The sequence below is a fragment of the Anabrus simplex genome, chromosome 7, assembly GCF_040414725.1.
Source record: "Anabrus simplex isolate iqAnaSimp1 chromosome 7, ASM4041472v1, whole genome shotgun sequence".
Lineage (NCBI taxonomy): Eukaryota > Metazoa > Arthropoda > Insecta > Orthoptera > Tettigoniidae > Anabrus > Anabrus simplex.
The window spans coordinates 305,075,811-305,103,005 of NC_090271.1; the positions used below are offsets into that span (position 1 = coordinate 305,075,811).

At 41.8% G+C, this 27,195-nt stretch overlaps 2 protein-coding genes across 2 annotated transcripts in view; one reads left to right on the plus strand and one right to left on the minus strand.

The window, feature by feature from the left end:
* Window positions 1-24,484, minus strand: part of LOC136877597 (collagen alpha-5(IV) chain) — a 570,940-nt gene extending 546,456 nt beyond the window's left edge. Inside the window, exon 1 of the mRNA XM_067151761.2 lies at window positions 24,310-24,484. Within this exon, the coding sequence (XP_067007862.2) occupies window positions 24,310-24,405 (96 nt within the window). The 5' untranslated portion in view covers window positions 24,406-24,484. The remainder of the gene's footprint in view (window positions 1-24,309) is intronic.
* An 80-nt stretch (window positions 24,485-24,564) lies between these two features.
* The window catches only part of Col4a1 (Collagen type IV alpha 1), a 271,083-nt gene continuing 268,452 nt past the window's right edge, over window positions 24,565-27,195 (plus strand). The window contains exons 1-2 of the mRNA XM_067151762.2: window positions 24,565-24,704; window positions 24,786-24,828. Of these exons, the coding sequence (XP_067007863.2) occupies window positions 24,685-24,704; window positions 24,786-24,828 (63 nt within the window). The 5' untranslated portion in view covers window positions 24,565-24,684. The remainder of the gene's footprint in view (window positions 24,705-24,785; window positions 24,829-27,195) is intronic.

The window sequence follows — 27,195 nt, forward strand, 5'->3', positions numbered from 1 at the left end:
TTTCCTTTTTTTTTGCGTCGCACCGACACAGATAGGTTTTATGGCGACGATGGGAACAGGAAAGGCCTAGGAATAGGAAGGAAGCGGAAAACCCTCTTCAAGGCTGCCGACAGTGGCGCTCGAACCCACTATCTCCCGAATGCAAGCCCAGAGCTCCGCAACCCTAACCACTCGGCCACTTAATCGGTCAAACAGTCTTTTAAAAAAAAATCTTAGAAGTGGAAAGCTGTAAACTACACTCCCCGGAAGTCCTCCATAGCCTTCTGTGGTAAACACACACGCCCTCAGTCTGTGTGTCACGAGGCGGGAGGCGGTGTACATTGACCTGCTAAAAAAAAACCTCTTCATTTCATTCTCTGTGAACATTTCAGTGTCTGTACCTTAATTAAGGCTACGCACGCTTCCTTTCCATCCCCAGGCCTTTCCTGCCCCATCGTCGCCATAAAACCTCTGTGTCGGTGTGACGTAAAACAAATAGCAAAAAAAAAAAAACAGTTATTTTCCCCTACTGTATAAGAAAGTGTAAGTTAACTGCTAAGTTTGAAATGAGCTATAATTTCTTTTTTTTTAAAGGTAGCACTCTCGAAGAAGCAAAGTGTTACAGCAAAATCCTTTGTTTTGAAATTGGAAAGTGTAAAATTAAACGGTTTTAATACACCCATCTTTTGACCTACTTCTTAAAACTCATTTAACCGCCTTTATACCCACAACCATCTGGTAACTCATTTTATTCTCTGTCAGTCCCAGTATTAACGCATCAGTCTCAAACGGTAAATATCAGTAATTTAATGAGTTTCAACATAAGATTCGTAAAAATCCTAGTATGTAGTTTCGCCTGTTATTTGAGGGATGTCTTCCTGAACCAGTCCTTCAGTAGGGAATTCCTTCACAGCAACCTGACTGTATGTCACTGATAAGAGTGATCGCAAATGAGACTGATCGCAAATGGGACGACACCCTGCGAAGAGGTGACTGATTTATTATTATTATTATTATTATTATTATTATTATTATTATTATTATTATTATTCATTTCCCCCTAAAGAATTATAATGAATTTAGCAAAATACAAAAATGTTGTTTTAATTGACAAATGCTTATTAAAGTCCGCTTCTGTGGTGTAGTGCTTAGCGTGATTAGCGGCCACTCCCGGAGGCCCGTTATTGATTTCCGACTCTATCATGAAATTTTAAAAGTGGTACGAGGACTGGAACGGGGTCCACTCAGCCTCGAGATGTTAACCGAGTAGAAGTGGGTTCGATTCCAACCTCAGCCATCTTCGTAGTGGTTTTCCCTGATTTCCCACTTCTCCTCCATGCAAATGCCGGAATGTTACCTAAATTGAGACCACGACCGCTTCCTTCCCTCTTCCTTGTCTGTCTCTTCCAGTATGACCACACTCCCACAAAGCCCCTGTTCAGCATAGCAGATGAGGCCGCCTGGGCGAGTTACTGGTCCTCCTCGCCAGTTTGTCCCCGACCCAATGTCTGACGCTCCAGGACACTGTCCTTGACGCGATCCCTCGCTGAGTCCGAGGGAGAAACCAACCCTGGACGGTAAATGGATTAAGAAAGAAAGAAAGAAAGAAAGAAAGAAAGAAAGAAAGAAAGAAAGAAAGAAAGAAAGAAAGAAAGAAAGAAAGAAAGAAAGAATAATAACAACATTATTGCCTCAGCAATCGTGTGCAGGCATTTTGTTTTGAAGCTTTTTTTTTTTTTTTGCCGTGTGTGTCTGTGTCAATTTTATTTTACTGTATCAGTTGCCAGAGGAATGGATCTTCGTTGGGCAGAGCATTGATTAATTTTGTTAGGTAAACATCAAATGTGTCAGCATGCCGTTATCCTTTCGACATGGAATGCCAAGTGAACATTTTTCTGCCCTTCAAACATCCTCAGACAGATCAGTAGCCGCGATCTTGTAATCCGAAGAAGAATACACAAACTATTCCAGGATATTGTCACAAACATCTCCAAGGACACTTAACATGCGAGAGGCGAAGGGATTAGTGTTGACTGCTGAAGCTACCACGTCTGCCCGTGTCGAGATAAGCTCTTGAGTGTACATGTACACTAATGGAGGGTGTGCGAAGGAGAGCACATCCTCCTCCTCCTCCCTTAGCATCTCCTCCTCCTCCTCGCAGAAGAAGTTTCTCACGAACAGCCGCTTATGTTTACAAACTGCGCAGGCAGACGCGATGTATCTCGTCTGATTACAGGCGTTAACCTCACGTCCGGCCCCTTTCATTCGCACCGTCATCACTCTGAAGATAATACAGACATTACAGCCACTTAAAGATGCAGTATGTATCCGTCAACAGCTTTCAATATGATATTAGAATGAAGCTCACCACGTCTTGATACTGTACTTCGAAAATTCTGCATGTTCGCGGTTGGGGGTGGTATACTGCTGCAGAAGTCCGTCTTCGTAGCGTAACGGTTAGTGTTATTAGCTGCCGTCCTCAGAGGCCTGGGTTCGATTCCCGGTACTACCAGAAATTTAAGACTGGCAGGAGGGCTGGTATGTGGTCCAAATGGCACATGCAGCTCACCTCCAATGGAGGTGTGCCTGAAAAGAGCTGCACCACCTCGGGATGAGGACACGAGTTTACTTTACTTTACTGCTGTAGAAGCAGGTACTTCAAAGTTACAAGATGTACATACCTACTTTCTTCAGCATATCCCAGATATTTCTATGGTCGCTAGTGTCACCCAGACTCATTTTGGTTTTGGCCGCGGGCTTAAGGACGGATATCCTTCCTGGCACCACATGATCTTTCAAGTGAAAATTTCAAGACAAAATCTACCAGGATTCGAACCTCGATCATTTGGACGGAAAGCGTTCATCACACCCCCTTCCCCACCCACTATCGGTAAACATAGCATTAAATTATTTCACCAAGCGAGTTGGCCGTGCGGTTAGAGTCGCGTACCTTGAGCTTGCATTCGGGAGATAGTGGGTTTGAATCCCACCGTTGGAAGCCCTGAAGATGGTTTTCCGTGGTTTTCACATCAGGCAAATGCAGGGGGCGGTACCTTAATTAAGGCCACTGCCGCTACTTTTCAAATTCGAGCCCTTTGTCGCCGAAAAACCTTCGATGCGTTAACAGGACGTTAAACCAATAGCCAAAAAATGTTACTTCTAGCCCTAAAGCAATGGTTCCAAAACTCAACGGGGCTGACAGATTTACACCGAGGGACGGGAGAGGAGGCGGCCCAGACAAGTGACTCAGAAAAGGAAAAGAAACATGTGACCTTTTATTATTATTCTCGTGTCAGAAATATATACATATAAGGCACAGTTCAGATATTGTACTATTTGTGACCAGAACTTGGCTACTTCCAGTGCATTTACTGTGGAGTAACGAAGGTCTTCTTGAGTACAGGAAGCTGGACACAGTTGGCATTGCAGCAAAAGTTATACAGGCTGGACTTCTCCACATTGACACTGAATATCACTCTTATCAGAGTACCCCATCTGGCTAAATTCACTTTTGATCTGCCCATTCCAAATCTCAGTCTATTCAGGTACTTCAAGTCAGCCAATCCGCATCATGGCTAGAGCCCTGCGCGGATATACAAAATAATATCCGCATCCGCAAAATGGTTATCCGCGGATATTTGAAATATTTAACTACAGTATATTACACCCAAGGTATTGAAGCGGATAGATCTGTTAACATAATACAATAGGCCTGACACCTGGCACCAGAACCCCTACAGTCGCAGGTTTATGAGGGATTTTCTCTTGCGGCAACTACCGACGTATTGAACTTTGTTCCTTCCTTCCATTAATTGCGGGGAACAGCCAGTTAGGTTACGGTCAGACTTACAGCTTTATGGTCTCAAGGCTCTTTATGTATCACTATTCTCCCATACCGCTGTCAAGGGTCGCCTAACCACAAGCAAAACCTAGAGTATACCTGAGTGAAAATCAATAAACGTCATTATTTAGAAATTATCAGCAAAATTATCCGCACTGCCATACAGTTTGTATCCGCCAAGATACTAACTTCGCGGATATCCGCATCCGTGCAGGGTTCTAATGGCCAGGAGGCAAAGTTTCCGAAATTCTTCTCCAACCAGCGCGAAGGTAGATCATAGTCTTCCATAGTTGTAGCCTAGTATTTTCGGCGGTGGTTGTAAGTTCCATTGATGTTCTAAGCAAGCTCTTCCTTGATTGCAATCGTTGCGGACGTCGTTTGTACCCATGCAAATGATGGGTTCTTTCTTTCCTTATTAGCAGCTATTTCTCTTCGAATAGAATGTGGTGCTATTCCTACGAGGTGGTAAAGCCATTCAACAGGAGTGGATTTCAAGCAGCCTGATCTCATTCTACAGGTTTCATTAAGGGCTACATCCACCTGTTTGGCATACGTGGAACTATACCAAACAGGACAGGCATACTCTGCTGGGGAAAGTTCTGATGGTATCAGGATGAGTTCCTCGCTGTGATCCAACCAATTTCTTAAGGAGATTGTTCCTGGTGGACACCTTTGACTTGCAGTTCATGCAGTGCTTCTTGAAAGTAGAAGATCTGTCGAGCGTCACTCCTAGATATTTTGGAGTGTCGCAATTTTCCAGTTCGACCCTTGACCATGCTATCTCCAAGTTGCGAGTGGCTTCCCTGTTTCTCAAACGGAAAGCGCATACTTGCATCTTTGAGGGGTTTGGTTTAAGCTAGCTTACACTGTAGTATCTGGAGAGATCTTCAGTGGCATTCGTAAGAGTTTCCTTCACTGATTCGAAATCTCTGCTCTGGATGGCTTTGAGCAAGGTCATAAGCATACAAGAAACTCCTGCTATTAGGAGCTGTGGATTGATCGTTCGTATATATATTGAAAAGGATAGGAGCCAGTTCACTTCCCCGGGGAAGGATGCTCATTTTTAGTCTCCATCGAGAACGCTGTTGTTGGAATTCGACAAAAAAAAACTGCGATGTTGTAATAGAGTGGCGATGAGCCTTGTTAGGCTAAAATTCTTGGTCAGGTTATACAGTAGATCTTGACGAGAAGTGTAGCTGGTGGTTGACAGTGTCATATGCTGCTGATAGATCGACAAATACCACTCCTGTCACCTTTCAAGCCTCAAAACCATCTTCTCTACGCTGCGTAATATTCAGCAGTTGTCCGCAACAGCTTTTACTAGGGAGAAATCCAGCTTGCTGCTGTATAAGCAAGGGGTCAATTACAGGTGTTAGGCGGTTTAAAATCAATCTTTCCAGCAACGTATAAAGGTGATTGGGAGAGCAACTCTCTAAAATACTTTAGATTATTTCTTTCTTTGCCTGGTTTCAGCAAAGCAATAAATCTACTCTTCCGCCACACCTTTGGGATTTGACATCTGTTCTCGCAGTTGTTGATGATTTGGAGAATCCATTTCTTTGTTGTGAGACCGAAGTGCCTAATTTTCTCGGTTCTTATATCATCCAAGCCAGCTGATTTTCCATTTTTGCTCTGTTTGATATTCCGCTCCAGTTCTTCTATACTGAATGGTGTTATAAGGTCATTACTCGTTCTTGACCTCATAAATAGAGAAATTAATATACAAGGGCTTTGAAATTAAGACGCTGCTGGTCAAAGAGACCTCATGGTGAACTCCTGGTCAACGCAGCGACCACTTGCCACTGAGTGGTCTGAATGCTGATTAGTGCCACGTCCGAAACAATCAGTACTCCAAGGCCACTCAATCAATCAATTATCACTGATCTACATTTAAGGCTGTAACTATCAGTTGTTTACCTACGCTGAGTGTGGCCGCGTGGTTTGGGCCGCAATTCTTCGAGCATGATTTTCGAATCCCACCGTCAGCATTCCTGAAGGTGGTTTTCCGTGGTTCCCTATGTTCACACCTGGTAAATACCGGGGCTGTATTTTAAAATAGGCCAGGATCGCTTCCTTGGCAACTCTAGCCCTTTCCTGCCCATAAGACCTGTGTGTGTATGTGCGGCATAAAACAAACAGAAAGAAAACCGTTTACCTACCTCCTTTAAAAAATTTCAAAAAGTTACTTATTGTATTTTTAAATTCAAGTCACCTTGATAGATAATATTAAATACTGCAAATATATTCCACTTTCTAAGCATCACACATATATATTTACAAAAATTCACATGCAAAACATACAAAAAGTAAACAACTAAGCAAGAATAAAACTTTAAAACCTTATTATTAAATAATGGGTCAACAAATTTATTATAACTTCTACTATAACATCACACGTCCCTTGGTCAATTATTTCAATTCACAATTACTTTCCCAAAAACCAATGTTTACTCCAATTAGTCCTCTTGAATTCCAACTTTACTTTCACATTATGATCTTTCCTGCTTTTAGAAATTCCATTCAAGCATATTCGTCTCCTAGTTTCACTTTATATTCGTGTTTTAGGCACACTTCCTAGTTGGCTGTGATGTGAAGTACTAACGGATAGCCTTGCAAATTTGCGTCACAAAATGATCGATACAAAACGAGTGACGCGATGTTACCCAGCAACCGTGCAGGCTGTGATGTAAGGTATTGATGGACGGCCTCGACTGAGAGACATATTATCAAAGAGGGTCGTTAAAAGTAGGTTACAGATGGTCAATGTGATCTTGCAGGCTGAGATGAGAAGTCCTAACAGATGGTCTCGACTGACAAATATATACTGTACGTAGGTCGAGTCATAAGTCATGGCAACTATTTTTTCTCTCGCGAACAGGAGACAACACGGAAAATCGAAGATATGCATTTGGAAACGTACAGTATGTACTTGCGTATGATGCTACTAGATGGTGTATGTAAACAACAGTGTGGGTCTAAGCATGCCCCCAAGTTCTGTGTGTGAGTGAGAGCGTCATAAAATGGAAGTCAACAAGCAGGAGCAACGATCGTATATTAAAATAGCAGTTCTCCGCGGCAGAAATGCACGCCAATGCCATGCAGAGCTGCGGGAAGCATTAGGTGTGTGACTATGCTCTAATCCCCAAAGTCAAGAAGCCATTGCGTGGACAACGGTTTGCTAACAAAGAGGACATAGTAACACCATTTCGGAGAGAGGTGTCACACGTTAGCGATACACATGCAGCGAATGGTATTCAGTGCCTGCCCCACCCCTGGCAACGCACAGTGGAAACCTTGGGTGATTATTTCGAAGGTCTGTAACCAGTGGAGACCTGCCCTTTGTACGTAGTCTTGTGTATTTGCTGCCTGTACCATAATAAAACAATGTTTACCAATGGCCTGTGTTCTGTCACTTTCCTACGAGAATGTCCTGAAGTCAGAATTTGTCTTCAGGCACTATGCGTAAGACGAACATGCCCTATATTTCCAAATGTGTATCTTAGATTTTCCGTGTTGTCTCCTGTTCGCGAGAAAAAAATAGTTGCCATGACTTATGACTCGACCCTTGTAGAAGCCTCATCTCATCATACTCTAGAGAAATGATTATTTCATTCGTTGTAGTTTCAGTCAGTTTTCGCCTTTCGATGAACAGAATCCTACACTAGTCGATGTTTCTCGAAAGCGATTCGTTAGATGTAAATAAATTAATCATTATCAATTTGAGTTTCATATTCAAACACATATTTATGGTCATTTGATTTTCCCAAAGGAAAATTTAACACTTATTTTTAAATATTAGTTACTCTACTGTTACGAATTTTGAGATTAATTTACTTCTCATTATTCATAAGTACCCTGAGAAAAATGTAAATTTGTAGTAACTGTATGTGGGAATGGGACTTACAGGTCTTACAAAGGGGGCCACTAGTGGGGTCGTGGGTGCAACCCGTGTCGCATATGTAGACTGGACCCTGTTTTACCCCGGCTGCTCTTCCTCTTCTCCGATCCTTTGTGGAGGGAGATGTGGTTTGTGTGGTGGTTGGTAGTGTAGAGTTATGTATTGAGACAAAGATGAACAGCCAGTCCCCGAGTCGCAGAGGAGTTAATCGGAAGTGGCTAAAATCTTCGACCCATCTGGAAATCGAACTCAGGACCTCTGAAGTGGAGACCTCGACGCTGACCATTCAACCAAGGAGCCGGACATTATTATTATTATTATTATTATTATTATTATTATTATTATTATTATTATTATTATTATTATTATTATTATTATTATTTTAAACTTAAACTAGTAGTATTTCTTGTAATATTTTTCTTTCCAGGGATTTGCTTCTTGTACTGTTGTTGTTGTTCTTGTAGGGTAATTATGTTGTTAACTTTTCTTTATTATGATTGTAATTTTTAGCTTGTAGTAAGCTTAACCTATAGTATTGTAAGCCGCAGTGTTAAGCACTGGAAATACTTAAGTTATGTAGAAATTTTATACGATGATGCTGGAGTTAGAATGTTAAATAGTAGTATTTCGTGTAACGTTTTCTTTCCATGGAATTGCTTGTTCTCTTGTTGCTGTTGTTGGGTTATTATGTTTTAACCTTACTTTATTATAACTTGTAATGTTTAATGATGCTGGATTTAGAATGTTAAACTAATACTATTTCTTGTAATACTTTCTTTCCATGGAATTGCTTGATGTACTGTTGCTGTTTGTTTGATGTTGATGGGTAATTATGTTAACTTTACTTTATTATTACACTACTGTAAGTGACCATTGCCACCGTGATATTTCCCATTTGCAATGTATTTGTTAATAATAATAATAATAATAATAATAATAATAATAATAATAATAATAATAATAATAATAATTTTCTGTCATATATTTAAGCACTAGTTAATTCCATTGTGCTCATCCGCGATGGAACCCATTATCCTGAGATCAGGCGATAAACGAATAACCGACTGAGCCACTGAAATCGACAGCTGCATTGTAATCTTGGAAACGTGAGCTAAGACGCGGCATACCGGAAATGCAATGTCTTGTGGTGACATTTACGAGATGTGAGGATGTACGGTAGAATATTAATCTGAGAAAACAAACCGCGAGTTTGAATGACATCATCGCTCACACTGGGTCGAGAGGAAGTGGGGTATGCTAATTCTGTATTGGAAGTAGAGTTAGCAGTAAAACTCCAACTCACGCTTAAATGGAGTTGATTGGGTCCTTCCATCGCGTGTGCGCCGGAAATGATCAATGCTGTCATGCCACTATGCCGGGAATGTGGGACAGATGCTGCATAATACTGGCTTAATCAGTTCGGATGAGACGATGCTGTTCGCGGAGTTGAGTCGGCCACAGAAGTTAAGTTTGGAAAAGGTTTTTGCATCTGTTAGGGAAAACACCTGAAGAGTTGCAACCAAACACTTTTCCTCCTATGTTACGGAAAGTGGAAGTCATTACCTTTCATCCATCCAAGGGCCCTCATGGAGACCGCTTCGCTCTACCGTTGATAACTTATATTAAGTCTACTAACATGTTTATCAAAGCGGATTCCAATTACCTATTTTTTGTTTTCAAGATCTTCCTCCACTAGGAGGCTGCCTGAGACAAGGAATATACTGAAACAATTTCGTTAAAACATAATTGAAATTAAATTAAAAGTCCGTGATTTCAGTTCGACGAAAACAAGTGATGTCTTCCTTTTTGTTCCTTTCTTTTTAAATGGCGAGTGGCCTCCGGAGAGGCCTGCTGCAGGCCTTTCGAGTTGACTCCCGATAGGCGACCTGCGCGTCTGTGAGAACAACTCTTAACTATGATGAATTCTAACAATGAAGACAGCACACACACCCAGTCCCCGAATCATCGGAAACTGTTAAAATCCCCGACTCGGCCGGGAATCGAGCCCAGGACCCCTGGGATCAAAGGCTAGCATGCTAACCATTTAGCCATGGAGTCGGACATAAAATTTGAAAGATTAAATCTCTCACACCGATCATGAGGCTCATCGCTTCTTCTATAGTACGGCAAGCAATGTAGCTAGCCAGATGGTATTCTTTTCTCTGTCTGCTTCATCTTGTTGGTCAGAATGTGTTTCAAATTTTACCGTCTTCTTCGACCTTCATTCGAAATATTAATTATATCGTGAGTGTACAAGTACATGATAGTGCCAGAGTGTAGAAAGTCAGCTGTTTGTTGAGTTTATACATTCAGCCTACCTCATGAAATGTCGTCATGCTTACGGTTGCAATAAAACCTCTTTTAAATACAGCCAACTTCATTTGTTTTAAATCTCACTACCGTTGTTGTTGTTGTTGTTTGGGTCATCATCCAATAGCCTGGTTCAATGCAGCTCTCCATGCCACCCTATACTACACTAAAGTTTTCATTTCTACGTACCTACTAAATCCTACATCTGCTCTAATCTTTTTGTCATATTCATGCTCTTATCGTCTACACTTCCCTCAAAAACTAAGTGAACAAATACCGGGTATCTTATGATGTCCCATCATTCTACCTCTTCTTCTCGTCAAATTTCGCCAAGTAATTCTCCTCTCATCAATTCGATTCAGCATATCATACTTCGTGATTCAATCCACCCATCTCACCTTCAGCATTCTTCTGTAACACCACATTTCAAAACCTTCTATTCTCTTTCTTTCTGTGATAGTTATTGTCCATATTTCGCTTCCATACAATGCCACACTCCGGACAAGAATCTTCAACCGAGAAAGTGGCTATCAGCTTGCATTCGGCAGATAGTGGGTTCGAACCTCATTGTCATAGCCCGGAAGATCTTTTTCCGTGGTTTCCCATTTTCACACCAGGTAAATGCTGGAGCTGAATCTTAAATAAGGCCAAGGTCGCTCCCTTTCCACTCTAGCCCTTTCCTATCCTATCGTCGCTGTAAGACCTATCTGTGCGGTGCGACGTAAAAAAAGATTGCAAAAATGTCTTTAAAACATATTTAATCTTTAAAAACAAATTTCTAATTCCTATATCGATGTTTGAAGTGAGCAATTTTCTTTTCTTACAAAAGGCCTTCCTTGCTTGTGCTAGTCTGCATGTTATATCCTTATTTCTGCCATGGTTAGTTATTCTGCTACCCAAGTAACAATATTAATTTACATTCTTTAAGACTTCATTTCCTAATCTAATATTTCTTGCACCGAACTCGATAGCTGCAATCGCTTAAGTGCGGCCAGTATCCAGTATTCGGGAGATAGTGGGTTCGAACCCCACTGTCTGCAGCCCTGAAGATGTTTTTCCGTGGTTTCCCATTTTCTACCAGGCAAATACTGGGGCTGTACCTTATTAAGGCCACGAACGCTTCCCTTTCACTAATATCCCTCTCCTGCCCCATCGTCGCCATAAAACCTGTCTGTGTCAGTGCGACGTAAAGCAAATTGTAAAAAAAAACCAATAAAAACCTTGCATCACCTGACTTCGCTTGACTGCACTCCATTACTTTTATTTATTTATGTATTTTATTTATTTTTCATCTTGTACTCACCAAATGATTAGTATACCGGTAACCCGTAAGTGCCATCCCTGTGGGTAAGAGCAGTAAAACACATCCATTGCATCTCCTAGCTTTCATAAGAGGGGAACTGAAAGGGATAACTTCAAGGGTCTCTCAACTTAGGAGCGTGGGCTGGCGGCCACGGATCTCCTAGCTGGGATTGTATCCACTTACTTGTTGCATGATTCTAAATTTCATCTTTCCTATCCGACCTCCCTTGGTCAACTCTTGTTCCTTTCCGGTCCCGAAAGGTGGTAAATTTGCGAGGTCTAGGAATCTTTCATTTCACATCCCTCCTGGCCAATTCCCTTTCTTACAAGGTCGGACTTGTTTCGAGTCTCTTCCTGATTAATGTTAAGAGGGGAAAGTTGCCTGATTTTACTAACTCTTAAAACAATAAGCACAACCACCACTAACTCACAAGTAGCCAATATATATCCAGTTTGAGAAGTCGATCATATTTTAAAGTGTGCTTCATAACACTGCGACTTCGTTGCAAGATTTAAAAAAAATAATTTGTAACTATCATAAAAGACGGCTGCCGTGATGAGAAAGAGTGACGATATTATTAGTGAAAACCGATAAGAATGTCCTCAACGCCACCATACGTGTACGTACTCTGGGTATTATCAAGTGGTTTGGTGGCAAAAAATTTTTTACCAAGCAAAGGTATCTAAAGACAACCAACATCAAAAAGCTCAGTATGTCTCCCGAGAGTGGCGGATATTTGTTTCGAAACCTGGAGGTGGCCGCATTTTCGTCTCAGGATTATAATAGTATTATTGACTTTACATCCCACTAACTACTTTGACGGTTTTCGGAGGCACCGAGGTGCCAGAATTGTTGTGCCGCACGAGTTACTTTTCGTGCCAGTAAATCTCCGAGAGGAGGCCGGCGTATATGAATACGAGCGCTCTATCGTCCAAGCTACTCAGTCCGGCCGTCTCAGGATTAGAAATGCAATCATATTTATTTTGTATAAAACTAAACACGTCTGAACTTTCATGAGGTCCGTGAATTGCATTACGTTACACCAGGGATCGCCAAACTGCAGATCGGTAGCTCGCGGTATGCTGTCTGGCTGACTACACTGCAGTGGCTCTTCAACTCTCCGTCATCTCGCCTTCCTGTTGCCAACTTACTCAGTCTTCAGTGTGGTCTACCGTGGACTGCACTCTGGAGTATCCAAAGCAATGTATCCTTATCTGGTTCTTCTTGCACTAAGAGTCCACACTACCGGTGTGAGACTTCGTTTCTTAAATGTGAAAATGATGAAGATCAAGAATTAATCTCGCAGCTGGACATTTCGACCATTGCAATTGAATGGCTGTGATTAACTATACACCTGGAATCTTTAAAAAATTGTGGAAAAATAATAAGAAGCAGTATTAGAGTGATTGTGGTTATGGTTGTAACCCATCTGATTTCAATTTTTATATCTATAATATTTATATAAAGTTGTAGGGGTTCCGCTGTCTGTAATTTCGTTTATTTTTACAATGTTTCAGATATTTATCTGTTTTAGGCCAACTCAGGACCGCATCAGTGGTTTTTAGCTTTCGTGTCTGTCTGTTCCACAATCACGGCGAAGTGGCTGGATAGATTTCGACCAAACTTCATATTTAGAGTATACTCATCCAGGAGCAGGTTTCAATACACTATTCATTTTCTCTAAAATCTGTAGACTATATGTGAAACGTCCCTTCATATTAAATATTTTTTATCTACATAATTTCGCTGAAATGACGAAGAAAATTACTCTTTTCTGAGGATAAAATGCTCTGAATTAAGTGATTGAAACCCTCGTAGACCAATAACGAACCTACCAGGTTACCACGGCAACGTCTCTGGCTGCTTGCCAGCAGGGAAGTAACGTAATGCCATTTTCATCATCATTCCAGTCAATTCGTGGTTGTTCGTTGGGTAGAAGGCGAGAGACATATCAAGCTGCCATTCTGGGGGATACCATTGGATGTTACAATCATGGCTTATGACATTTCAACACTACCACGGAGTGTGTCCATTATTTCACACCGCAAGGTGTTTTCTGGCATCTGCTATCATTTTTATTGTATTTTTTCTCTTCTACTTCAGTTTTCTGCTTTAATTTTTTGTCTTTGCCTTGCCACTTTAGGCTTAAGTAATAACACGATAGATCATCATATTATCTGATTATCTAAGGATCCCTGGGCCTAAATTTATCTGATGATACCACTTTCTTAAATCCGTAACTCATATCATCAAAATTTAGTGAGAGATATTTTATTTTTCAAATACATCCACATGGTATTTACGTATCTGCCCTATCCGGCTGTCTTCAGTTACTATCCTATCCTCAATTAATTTCAACTTTATTAACTGTATTATTCTTCCTTAATTTCTCCGTACGTAGGTTATGTGAGCGCAAATCCCAAAACCTGAACTCTCTTTACTTTGAGTGATACTATGCACTATTTCTTTCGTGCATTTTTCCTTCACCGTCTATGATTTCGCCGATTAAGTTGCATAACATACCGTTAACTGGAACCTATTTAGAGTCAGTAGGTATGTTATGACACTTTTGAGAGTCGGTGCTTCTTTCTGTGGTGACTACAAGTAAAAACCAAACTGTCAGTGGAAAATCTTGGAAACACCAATCCACGTCTTGGGCATTTGAGAATACTTCTGAATGTGAGGCCGTTTTAATTTAGGAAGACATTTGGGAAACGATGCTGATATCAGGCCAGGTTCAGCTCGCAGAGAGAACGTAATTGAAAATCCAGGGCGTCTGAGGTTGCTTTTAATAACTTTGCTTTACATCCCAAGGTTTCCAAAGATACCGAGGAGCCGGGCATTCTGTGCCGCAAGAGTTCAGTTCTGTACAAGTAGATCTACCGACACGACATTTACAGATTTCCAGCTTCCCATGAACGACACCTCTTCACGTACCATCGAACTGAAGCAGGATCAAACCCACTTACGGTTTTGAAATTTGGGGCTCAGCATAAGAACGTAAGTGCAAGCATTTCCTTCACACACTGGGGTGTATTTTTCCAAAGCGATACCTATAGTTTTCATGGGCTGAACAGCTTCCTGAGAGTCTTAATTTTACCCCCCATCCCCCAAATCAAGGTGGTGGACATAATTTGCCAGACGAGCTGGAAAATTGAAATTTGTCAAAATTATAACTTTTAGCATGTAACCGAGAAATTCCAAGATGTTCAAATGTGTAACATTTTGGCCCCGAAAAATATTGAAATATGGAGGCAATTTTAATGACAGTCCAGAACTTCGTTTCGGGGTAATTGGTAGCTAAACGGTAAGCCGTACCACAAAACAGATGCCACAATCGTCGCTCAATTTAGAGAGATCTACAACTTTGGCCCTATGACTTTTTGTCGTATCTTGATTCCTTATGAGTTAGATAGAGCTGTAGGTAATTTTTGTAATTTTTACCCGTATATTTTATACTGTCCGCCTCTGTGGTGTAGTGGTTAGCGAGATTAGCTACCACCCCCGGAGGGCCCGGTTCGATTCCCGGCTCTGCGACGAAATTTGAAATGTGGTACAAGGGGCTGGAACGGGGTCAGCTCAGCCTTGGGAGGTCGGTTCCCACTTCAGCCATTCTCGAAGTGGTTTTCCGTGGTTTCCCACTTCTCCTCAAGGTAAATACCGCGATGGTACCTAACTTAAGGCCACGGCCGCTTCGTTCCCATTTCCTTGTTTATCACTTGCAATCTTCCCATCGCCCACAAGGCCCCTATTTAGCATAGCAGGTGAGGCCACCTGGGCGAGGAACTGGCCCTCCTCTCCAGTTGTACCCCGACCCAAGTCTCACGCTCCAGGACACTCCGCTTGAGGCGGAAGAGGTTTTCTCTCTCGCTGAGTCCGAGGGAGAAACCAACCCTGGAGGGTAAACAGATTAAGAAAGAAAGAAAGAAAGAAAGAAAAGAAAGAAAGAAAGAAAGAAAGAAAGAAAGAAAGAAAGAAAGAAAGAAAGAAAGAAATGTTCCATTGTAATAAAAACTTCCAATCTCGATTGTGACTAGCAGTAGTCAAGTATACCTGCCATTATAACTAAAATCTCCAACAGGATTGTAACTGTTATTAGGAAAATGGGCCTGTCATTATCATGAAAACTGCCTAACTGAATTGTGAATGGCAGTAGGCGCGTGAGCCTGTCATTATCGCAGAATCTCCCGAACTCGCTTGTGAATGGCAGTAGGAAACGTCGCCTGCTATTATCATCAAAACTCCCCAACGCTCACCTTACAACTGAAACAACGCATGGGGACCTCCCGTGGTGTTTCTCGCATAAGGCTAAGAGACACGCAGTTTAATAAAATCTTAACTCACTGCGTGTACAGTAATTTACGTAGAAATCCGTATAGAGTGTAGAATACCGTAGCGAAGCACGGGTAGTTTTTGCTAGTTTTTCTTAATAAATCCATTCACACTGCTAAATTCATAATTCAATTACTCCATATGTTGTAAGAAAATGAAATATATGTCATCACACTTTGTTTTTATAAAATATTCCTAGTAGACTACTACTGTACTTATTTTCAAATCTACCGGGTGAGTTGGCCGTGCGGTTAGAGGCGCGCGGCTGTGAGCTTGCATCCGGGAGATAGTGGGTTCGAATCCCACTGTCGATAGCCCTGAAGATGGTTTTCTGTGGTTTTCCATTTTCGCACCAGGCAAATGCTGGGGTTGTACCTTAATAAAGGCCACGGCCGCTTCCTGCCAACTCCTAGGCCTTTCCTATCCCATCGTCCCCATAAGACCTATCTGTGTCGGCGCGACGCAAAGCCACTAGCAAAAGAAAAATTCAAATCCGGAACTTTGGTGATCCCCGGTTTAAACAATATTTTCCGGCAAAAGTAGTCTTGACGTTCAATGTTATATACTAATGCGGACTAAAGTTACAAGGATATCCTCGCTAAACTTTTGGACCGTGCTGTGCAATACGACTCGTATTGTGAAACATGCATTTCTATTGTAAGCTGAGTTCGTTCATACCACATAAATCTCGAGTGAGATACGACCGCTGCCATACATTTTTTAATGCTAGGGATCTGGATAAACAGGAAGACAGTATACAGTATGAACTCATACTGCTCCTACTCGTATTTCATGACCTGAATTCTTCACAACAATTTAACAATATTATCGTATATGTGTTGTTCCACAGAAAGACGCAATAGTGATTACATCCCTGAATATAGGGTTAGCGTCAGGAAGGGTCTCCGGCTGTAAAACAGGGCCAAATTCACATGTGCGACACTGTTCACACCCGCGACTCCACATGTGTGGGAAAAGCGGCAGGAAAAGAAGAATAATCGTATATGTCTCCTTTTTTTTTTTTTTTTTGTGCTTGTTCAAGGTCGCACTAACACATCGAGGTTTTCTGGGGACAGAAGAATGGGAAAGAGCTAGGACTGGAAAGATAGTGGCCATGACCTTCATTAAGGTACCGCCCCAGCATTTCCCTGGTGTGAAAATGGGAAACCACGGAAAACCATTTTGAGGGTTGCCGACGGTGGGATTCGAACCCACTATCCCGAAAACAAGCTCACTGCAGCACGGCCAGCTCGCTCGGTCGTATATTAAATGTTCTGCTACTGTTTTGGGGAGAACTGTCACCATAGATTGTGAATCCTAGAATATATTAGAAATAGAATCAATAAGGTTAAGAGTTGATTTCAATGATGCTGAGGCCGATCTGGAGGTTTTTTTTTAATTTGCTTTACGTCGCACCGACACGGATAGGCCTTTTTTTACGATTTGCTTTAAGTCGCACCGACACAGACAGGTCTTATGGCGACGATAGGAGAGGAAAGGCTTGGGAGTGGAAAGGAAGCGGCCGTGGCCTTAACTAAGATACAGCCCCAGCATTCGCCTGGTGTAAAAATGGGACACCTCGGAAAATTATCTTCAAGGCTGCCGACAGCGGGGTTCGAACCTACTATCTCCCGCATGCAAGCTCACAGCTGCGCGCCCCTAACCTCACGGCCAACTCGTCCGGTGATCTGGAAATCTAGGGAGCTAAATGTTCAGTCCTCAGCCCTAAGGCTGGTTGGATCCTCAACAGCTCAACCATCAGCTGTTATAGGTGGCCTAGGCATCACTGAAGAGGCGTACTAGGGAAGTGAGGAGTGAAGTAGTTTCCCGTTGCTTTCCTCACCGAGCCAGAGTTGCTATTACGTATCAGTCTACCAAGCCCACTGAAACGCATGCATCATCCGACACTATGAGCAACATTTTCACACCATTCATAGCAGGGACTGGCTGCATAAGGAATAGTATTACTAGCATCGCTCATACCTCAGTCACTTTTCATATTGTCAAAGCCAAGGATAAGACAAAGGCAGTTCTATGAAAATAACAAAATTGCACTAGCCTATACCAGAAGACATAGAGCCCTGTAAACATTAGGTCCTGCCAGCAAAGGCTCAGGGGAGCTAAATACCAACACTAAACTGCGAATCTTTAATACGAATATCAAGTGTGTCTTGTTCTATGGTTGAGAAACCTGAAAGTCAAATCAACAATTGATCAGGAGTCTTCAGACTTTTGTGAACGAACAGAAGTCGGGGGAACATCCTGTGGATATGGTGGCCGGAGGTCATCTCCAACGAAAGCTGTGGAGCAGAACTAAACCAACACCCATCGACATCGAGGAAGTGGAGGTAAATTAGACACACGCTGCGACGCGATACAAGCGTTCCAGACAAGCACTGGAATGGAACCCGCAAGGCACAAGATGAAGAGGCTGACCGAAGAACACCTGGTCTGAGATCAAGGCCATGGTGCAAAATAGAGTCCGGTGACGGAAGGTGCTTGAGTCACAGGACCTAAGTCAATCGTCTACTGTACGTTAAATATTGACTTGTGTGACAGGATGAGCTGCAGCTAAATGGGAAGTTTATATTCATGGCATCAAGTTCACGAAAAATTGTAGATATTTTTATATTACATTGCTGTTCCTTGACATGAGCTGTTGGTGAAGATTAAACACGGCCTTCACTTCACTGTTAAAATCCTGTACGAGAGTCACACATTTGTGTGACAAGACCTAGAGATTTAACCGATTGTCACGAACTAATATTGATATTATATCCTTCTATCTCTTTAGTCTGCAAGCTTCACAATCCGGTCAGTAGCCAGGGTGTAAGCAAAGAACAACACGAAACATGTAAGATCTTACACAGAACAGCAACATCTTTCAATTCGTAGTTTCACGTGACTGATAATGGCCTCCAATCTTACTTTCTTCTTTCCGGCCGTCTTCTCAATTTATTGCATTGGCACTCTTTTACGGCCAGATGCCCTTCCTGCCGCCAGCCCTATATATATGGAGGGATGAATTCACTTTACGTGTTTCTGTTGGTAGTTAGTGTAGAGTATCGTTATGAACACAAACACACTCTCCCCGAGCCAGAGGAATTAACCATACAATCATCATCATCATCATCATCTGTTTACCCTCCAGGGTCGGCTTTTCCCTCGGACACAGCGAGGGATCCCACCTCTACCGCCTCAAGGGCAGTGTCCTGGAGCTTCAGACTTTGGGTCGGGGATACAACTGGGGAGAATGACCAGTACCTCGCCCAGGCGGCCTCACCTGCTCTGCTGAACAGGGGCCTTGTGGAGGGATGGGAAGATTGGAATGGATAGGCAAGGAAGAGGGAAGGAAGCGGCCGTGGCCTTATGTTAGGTACCATCCCGGCATTCGCCTGGAGGAGAAGTGGGAAACCACGGAAAACCACTTCCAGGATGGCTGAGGTGGGAATCGAACCCACCTCTACTCAGTTGACCTCCCGAGGCTGAGTGGACCCCGTTCCAGCCCTCATACCACTTTTCAGATTTTCGTGGCAGAGCCGGGAATCGAACCCGGGCCTCCGGGGGTGGCAGCTAAACACGCTAACCACTACATCACAGAGGCGGACTAACCATACAGTACGTATTTAAAATACAAGGTCCGGTGGAGAATCCTCTGAACTGAAGGCCAGTACGCCGATAATTTAGCCAAGGAACCGGACAATCATGGCCTTCAATATTTACTTGCCATTGGTAGTGTCGAAGTTAGCGTTCACGGTCCTTTCTTGCACTTAACCACAGTTAAAAATATGTATATTAATAATGTTACTAGCTTTAAATCCCACTAACTATTTTTACGGTTTTCGGAGACGCCGAGGAGTTCTTTAACGTGGCAATAAATCTATCGACAGGAGGCTGACGTATTTGAGCACCTTCAAATACAACCGGACCGAACCGGAATCGAACCCGCCAACTTTAGCTCAGAAGGCCAGCGCTCTACCACCTGAGCTACTCAGCCCGGTTTTAAATATTAAGATAAATAAGTTGAATAATATCACATAACATAAATAGTTTAAAAACTAACGTAGAAATACACATAGTTCAACTATTATTCTAATATTTATGAAGTTCATTATATAATTCACACAACACTGTCACACGCACTTCATGATTCATACCGTTGGTTTGTGGAAGTGGTTTCTGTATGGTGACTTTAAAGAATTCATCTTACGAATGTTGTTCGGAACCGAGTTTTATAATCTGGCACCTGTCGCGATAAATTAGCTCTTATAGACAGCTGCCTTGTTGAAGGGAATGACAAGGGTGGTAATAGAACGTGTATAATACTGATGAAAAAGAAAGGTAACTAATTTTTTAGGACATAATTGGGAATTTGTCATTTAAAAATATGAACACCAAGATGACTGCATGAATATTTGTCTCTTGTTCAAATTCCAGAAGAGAGTATTGCTTGTTATACGTGTGACACGGCGTAAAGAAAATATAATAATAATAATAATAATAATAATAATAATAATAATAATAATAATAATAATAATAATAATAATAATAAACACTACAATAATGTGATCAAACCTGAAGTTCTATACGCGAGCGAAACGCTGGTACTCAATAGAAAACGGGATCTATTCGTAGAAAACATTATGAAGAAAGAACGAATGATCATGAGGAAAATTCTTGGTCTAGAAAAAAACTGAAGACGGATACAGACTGAAATCCCGTAGAACAACGGAGAAAATTACAACCTGGCAGCAGATATTCGAAAACGAAAATTGAAATGAAACAGCAACAGGGCTTACAAGTTCGTGAAATACAGCAGAAAATTGAAGAGTCTACCATGGATCCAAGTCAAAAAGGACCTGAAGAAAGCCCAGATAGATACATCAGTAAAATCAATAAAATATCAATAAAAGTAAACAGATGGGCAGTACAGCCAGAGAATTACGTTCCAAGGAGCAGGAACCTAGTGGACTGAAGAAAGGAAGAAATGGTGGTGGTGATTATTGTTTTAAGAGGAAGTACAACTAGACAAACGTCGTCTACTAATCAGAGAGAAAAAAAAAATGGAAGGGATCTGACACTTCGAATAATGAATATATCGACCAAAGGAAGACAAGAGCTACGAAGAGCGTGAAAATGAAAGACTCCCTAGGCCTCGAGTGCTCTAATATCGTTGGGGTCGGAAAAGAACAAGAGTTGACCAAGGAGGTCGGATAGGATAGATGAAAGTGAGGAGCCTGGCGCAAGTAAGTGGACGCAATGCCAGAACTCAGCTGAGGGCCCCGTAATCGCCAACCCGCCCTCCAAAGTTCAGAGCCCCTGGGGCCCCTTTTAGTTGCCTCTTGCGACAGACAGGGGATACCGTGGGTGTTATTCTACCGCCCCCACCCACAGGGGGAGAAAGGAAGGGAGCCCACGGAGAAAAAATGAAAGCTATATGGAAGACCAGAAAGGCGATACATAAAACACTGAGTGATCCAATAGGGTCCATACGCAAATAATAATAATAATAATAATAATAATAATAATAATAATAATAATAATAATAAATGCATAAGATCACCAGTAATAGTAGTAATAAAATATTGGATGAACTGATGGTCTTTATAATTTTACGTGGATCCGAATCACTGTGACGTAATTATTTTAAAATACCACATACATTCGACAGGATTAGAACCGCAGCCCCTTGGTAAGACGTTGTCATAACTTGTAATCAATGTGTTGTTCATTCTTATATTTGGAACTGGCAAGGAGACGAGGAATATGAAACACGAACCGTTCCGAGAGTGGATGTAAAAACAAGTGGCCCATATACTGTATCTAGTTCGTGAGTGCATGTCACAAGCGGAGTTGAACTTCGTCCATAGCCGCGGTGTGTTTTAATACGGCAGCCGGGTTCGATTCTCGAGGCTACCACGAACTAGTCTGAAGTACTGGAAAAGGGTGCACTTCCTGGCATTGAATTCCCACATAAGTTACCCTATCAACTCAATATTCAGAATGAAAAAATGGAATGGCGTATGGCTTTTAGTGTCGGGATGTGTCCGTAGACTTCGGCTTGCCAGGTGCCGGTCTTTTGATTTGACTCCCGTAGGCTACCTGGGCGTTGTGATGAGGATGAAATGATGATGAATACGACATAGACACCCAGTCCCCGTGCCAGCGGAATTAACCAAGTATGGCTAAAATTCCCGACCCTGCCGGGAATCGAACTCGGGACCCCTGTGACCAAAGGCCAGCACGCTAATCATTTAGCCATGGAGCCGGATAATAGTCAGAATTATGTTAGTGGATGGAGCCAGTTTATACTTCTCTTATAAAGTAAACTCAACAAAACACATGACATCTACTCTAGGAGAAGCGTTGCACCCTGGAGTTCACAAAGAGCGGAGCAGGAAGGAGCAATTGACCACAAGAAAAGGCAGCCAGGGCTAGTTCTAACCACTCTACTGCGCTTAGTGCCGAGGTTACAAATAATGGGAGTTTTTGCTTTCCATTTCTACACAGGATTTCATATCAAACGCGTAGATTACTTGAGCTAAAGGTTTTATGTTCCTCCAGAGGCACAGAGTAAACTATTTTCTCCACCAAAGTTTTGTGAACGTTTTTAGAATAGTCGAAATGTGATTCCTCAATATGTTATTACAGTGCAACTTACGGAAGTATACTTGAAACTCGCTAGTAGCCTATACCCGTACAATACCATTGGTCTCTTCATGGAAAACAATTCAAAGAATTTCAATTTACGGTATCAAATTAACGTGAATCAAGTTAAATGTAATCGAATTACAAGAATATGACTGACATCGGTATTACACCCAGATATGCCCGTGGCAGTATCATGAAATAACCTCATTGAACAACCATTCAATTTATTATACATAGCAGCCTGTTTTAGTTTCCCGGTCTAGAAAGCCAATAATGACGACCAAGAGGATTCTTTGTACCGAGCGAGTTTGCCGTGCGGTTAGGGACGCCCAGATGTGAGCTCTTCTTCTCGTCAAATTTCGCCAAGTCATTCTCCTCTCATCAATTCGATTCAGCATATCAATCCACCCATCTCACCTTCAGCATTCTTCTGTAACACCACATTTCAAAAACTTCTGTTCTCTTTCTTTCTGTGATAGTTATTGTCCATATTTCACTTCCATACAATGCCACACTCCGGACAAAAATCTTCAACAGAGTAAGTGGCTATAAGCTTGCATTCGGCAGATAGTGGGTTCGAACCTCATTGTCGTAGCCCGGAAGATTGTTTTCCGTGGTTTCCCATTTTCACACCAGGTAAATGCTGGAGCTGTACCTTAAATAAGGCCACGGTCGCTCCCTTTCCACTCTAGCCCTTTCCTATCCTATCGTCGCTGTAAGACCTATCTGTGCGGTGCGACGTAAAAAATGATTGCAAAAAATGTCTTTAAAACATATTTAATCTTTAAAAACAAATTTCTAATTCCTATATCGATGTTTGAAGTGATCAATTTTATTTTCTTACAAAAGGCCTTCCTTGATTGAGCTAGTCTGCATGTTATATCCTTATTTCTGCTATGGTTAGTTATTCTGCTACCCAAGTAACAATATTAATTTACATTCTTTAAGACTTCATTTCCTAATCTAATATTTCTTGCACCGAACTCGATAGCTGCAGTCGCTTAAGTGCGGCCAGTATCCAGTATTCGGGTGATAGTGGGTTCGAACCCCACTGTCGGCAGCCCTGAAGATAGTTTTCCGTGGTTTCCCATCTTTACACTAGGCGAATGCTGGAGCTGTACCTTAATTAAGGCCATGGCCGCTTCATTCTCATTCCTATCCCATCGTCGCCATAAGACCTATCTGTGTCGGTGCTACATAAAGCTAATTGTAAAGAAAAAATTCGTTGCTCCGACCACATGACACTGGTAATATGCTGGCCTTCGGGCTGAGCAGCGGTCGTTTGATAGGCCAAACCCTTCAGGGCTGTGGTGCCATGGGGTTTGGTTTGATTTAGTTTCTCGGTTTAAATATTGGTCATGTAATATTCATAAATTTAAACCATAACCGTTGTCTATATCAAGTGGTCACTTATAAATACAGAACTGATGTCCCTTGACATTATTATTTATTCGAAAATAAAAGCTGACACAGAGGGTAATAATTCGAACCCTAGCTCATAAAGAATGCGCGCGCATGTTAAACAGAGGGCGCTATATCCACACTCCTTCAACAGTTACCGCTCGAATCTCGGACGTGACGCACCGCGGCAAGTGCGTGAAGCTCCCTCGACAGAACTGAACTTCAATGCATTTCCACCGCCAGCAACAACACACTTCTTTTCGTAAAATATTCCTAGCTATGTCCCTCTTCTCGTGCTGTGGAAGAAACTACAAGAACGTGAACTAAATTAGGCACCTTCTCAGGTGATTCACTTCAGCACTATCACTAGTTCAGTCAGTCTACCCCAGAAAAAAAAACATATAAATACACTGATAAACCCTGACCTCCAACAATGGTAAGAAAAAAGGAAAATAATTTATTTTCCAGGAAGACAGTTTCATAGTCGTGACAGATATCTTAGCATCACTTCACATGTATTCTGAACAAGATTTGTCAAGTCCTGCGCTTGTAGAGGGTGCGCACTTTGAATTAAATGTGTATGAATGTACTCACCGCCCCTTGTGTCTCGCGGACCGAAGCCAGCAGCCCCCAGAGTAGGATGAAGAGGAGCGGCGATGGCGGGCCGCCCCGAACCGGCTGAAGTTGCATGGCCAATCTGTGGCTGCTTCTCCTTACTGTTGCTGCTGCAGCCAGCCTCAGCCGAGATGGAATATGATTGTGTTCTTCCGCGCAGACCGCGCACTACTGGGCAACATGGCGGAGGGATACTGTCCGCACGTCCAAAAGCCGTGAGTGCGAGCGAGACAGAGATAGGCGGGGCTGCTGGAGAGGCGAAGCTCCAGCGAAGATTCAGCTTGCGGCTCAGTGGCGCACAACCTGGGTTAGGGGGCCGATCGTGCCAAGTGTTTGCTGCCTCACCCGGTCGCTATGACCGGCCACGGAGTACGGTGCGTACTCTACCAGTGTCTTCGTGTGTGGTGAATATTAAGTGTGGCCTGCCTGGTTCTATGTCTCTTCTTCTGTTGCAGGTTCCTCGCGTCCTTCGCATGGTTAGCAACATGCACATCAGCGGTGAGTCGCATGCCCACACCTGTTCTTCTGACATCTCCCACTTTCTCTTTCGCTTGTTTCTCTGCCATTCACTAAACTTCTTTCTTGCCGTAAGGGTGAGCTGAATGTGGGATAGGGCTCGGAATTCTTCACGTGTTCCTGTCCCTCCCCTAGAGAATGCTCAGCTGTCACTTCGGCTCCAGTGAAAAGTGTTTCTTGTGCTGAGTGTGTGAAGATGCTGTAAGTGAGGGTGAAGTGCGGCTGGGCTGGGCATAGCTCTCACTTCTTAAATCTTCTTTTAGTGAATATGAGGGTAGACCAATGTGTTTTAATGTTAAGTTTACTAGCGGTTCAAGTGAATCGTGGATTTCCATACGTTGATATTCTGATGCATTCAGAATCAAACCTAGCTTTGTAATTTGGTTCTTAAGCAGCAAATTATTAGTCTTCCGAAAAACAGAAATCTTTTAGTATTATTAAACTAGTCGTAAATATTGGATTTTTAAATACAGGATGGTGAAAAAGAATTATAAGCCATATGAGCTTTAATCAAGACTTGATGACTCGATAATATTGTATCGTCCAATCGTCCATAAGCAACAAAATTACATTGAACATCATATGATTTTACGAATTGAGGTAATTGTCAGAACCTTGAATATTTAAGAATATATATATTTTAAGAACTCTGAGTTCGTTCACATACATTTCTGAGTAATGACACAGTTTGTCTTTTTTCTTCATCTGAGCGTGCTTTTTATGACTTGATGAGATCGCAACTTCTTCATGCACGTACTTAATCAATTTTCTTAAAAAGAAGACGTGAGTCCGGTATTTAAGATGTGCAGTTGTTCTTTGCAGCATTCGAATCTCTAAACTTTGGAATCCTATTCGTTAAATTCTATCGAAGTCTCTCAAATAGTAGCTCATTCAGTTAAGAATTACTGCAGGATTGAGAACCCAGAAATTTGCTAATCGTGGAAATGTGATCAAAGAGACACAATAAACGTGATCATAGCTCTCGTGCTTGGAGGTGGTGAACCTAAGGGACTTGCGGTTAATGAAACGTTCCCACAGCTCGTCAGTACTAACGTGTTAAACACTTTCTTGCCAGTTGTTAACCTTTCTAGTGTCCCGTCCTCCTCCCAAGTATAAAGAGCGTGATAGTGGTGGCATCATCCTCACCAAGACGGCCACGGTTCCAATCTCGACCAATGCAGGAAAAGCTTTAGAAATTAACAGTCACGTCTCGGTTGTTCAGATTCCACGTAAAGCTGCAGGACCTGTGATTTATAATACAATATCGATAGTCTTTTAAATCTGTAGGACATGTGGTTTATAATACAATATCGGTAGTCTTGTAAAACTGCAGGACTTGTGGTTTTTAATACAATATCGATAGTTTTATAAAACTGTAGGATCTCTGGTTTATAATACAATATCGATAATCTTATGAAACTGTAGGACTGAAGTTTATAATACAGTATCGAGATTCTTGTAAAATTATAGGACCTTCGGTTTATAGTACAATATCGCTAGTCTTGTAAAACTGTAGGACCTGCGGTTTATAATATAATACCGATAGTCTTATAAAACTGTAGGACCTGTGTTTAATACAAAATCACAGTCTTGTGAAACTGTAGGACCTCTGGTTTATAATACAATATCGAGTCTTATAAAACTGTAGGACCTCTGGTTTATAATGTAATATTGATAGTCGTGTAAAACTGTAGGACCTCTGGTTTATAATACAATATCGATAGTCTTGTAAAACTGTAGGACCTGTGTTTAATACAAAATCACAGTCTTGTGAAACTGTAGGACCTCTGGTTTATAATGCAATATCCATAGTCTTGTAAAACTGTATAGGACCTGTGTTTAATACAAAATCACAGTCTTGTGAAACTGTAGGACTTCTGGTTTATAATGCAATATCGATAGTCTTGTAAAACTGTAGGACCTCTGGTTTATAATACAATATCGATAGTCTTCTAAAACTGTAGGAGATCTGGTTTATAATACAATATCGATAGTCTTGTAAAACTGTAGGACCTCTGGTTTATAATACAATATCGATAGTCTTCTAAAACTGTAGGATATCTGGTTTATAATACAATATCGATAGTCTTGTAAAACTGTAGGACCTCTGGTTTATAATACAATATCGATAATCTTGTAAAACTGTAGGAGATCTGGTTTATAATACAATATCGATAGTCTTGTAAAACTGTAGGACCTCTGGTTCATAATACAATATCGATAGTCTTGTAAAACTGTAGGAGATCTGGTTTATAATACAATATCGATAGTCTTGTAAAACTGTAGGACCTCTGGTTTATAATACAATATCATAGTCTTGTGAAACTGTAGGACTGAGGTTTATAATAC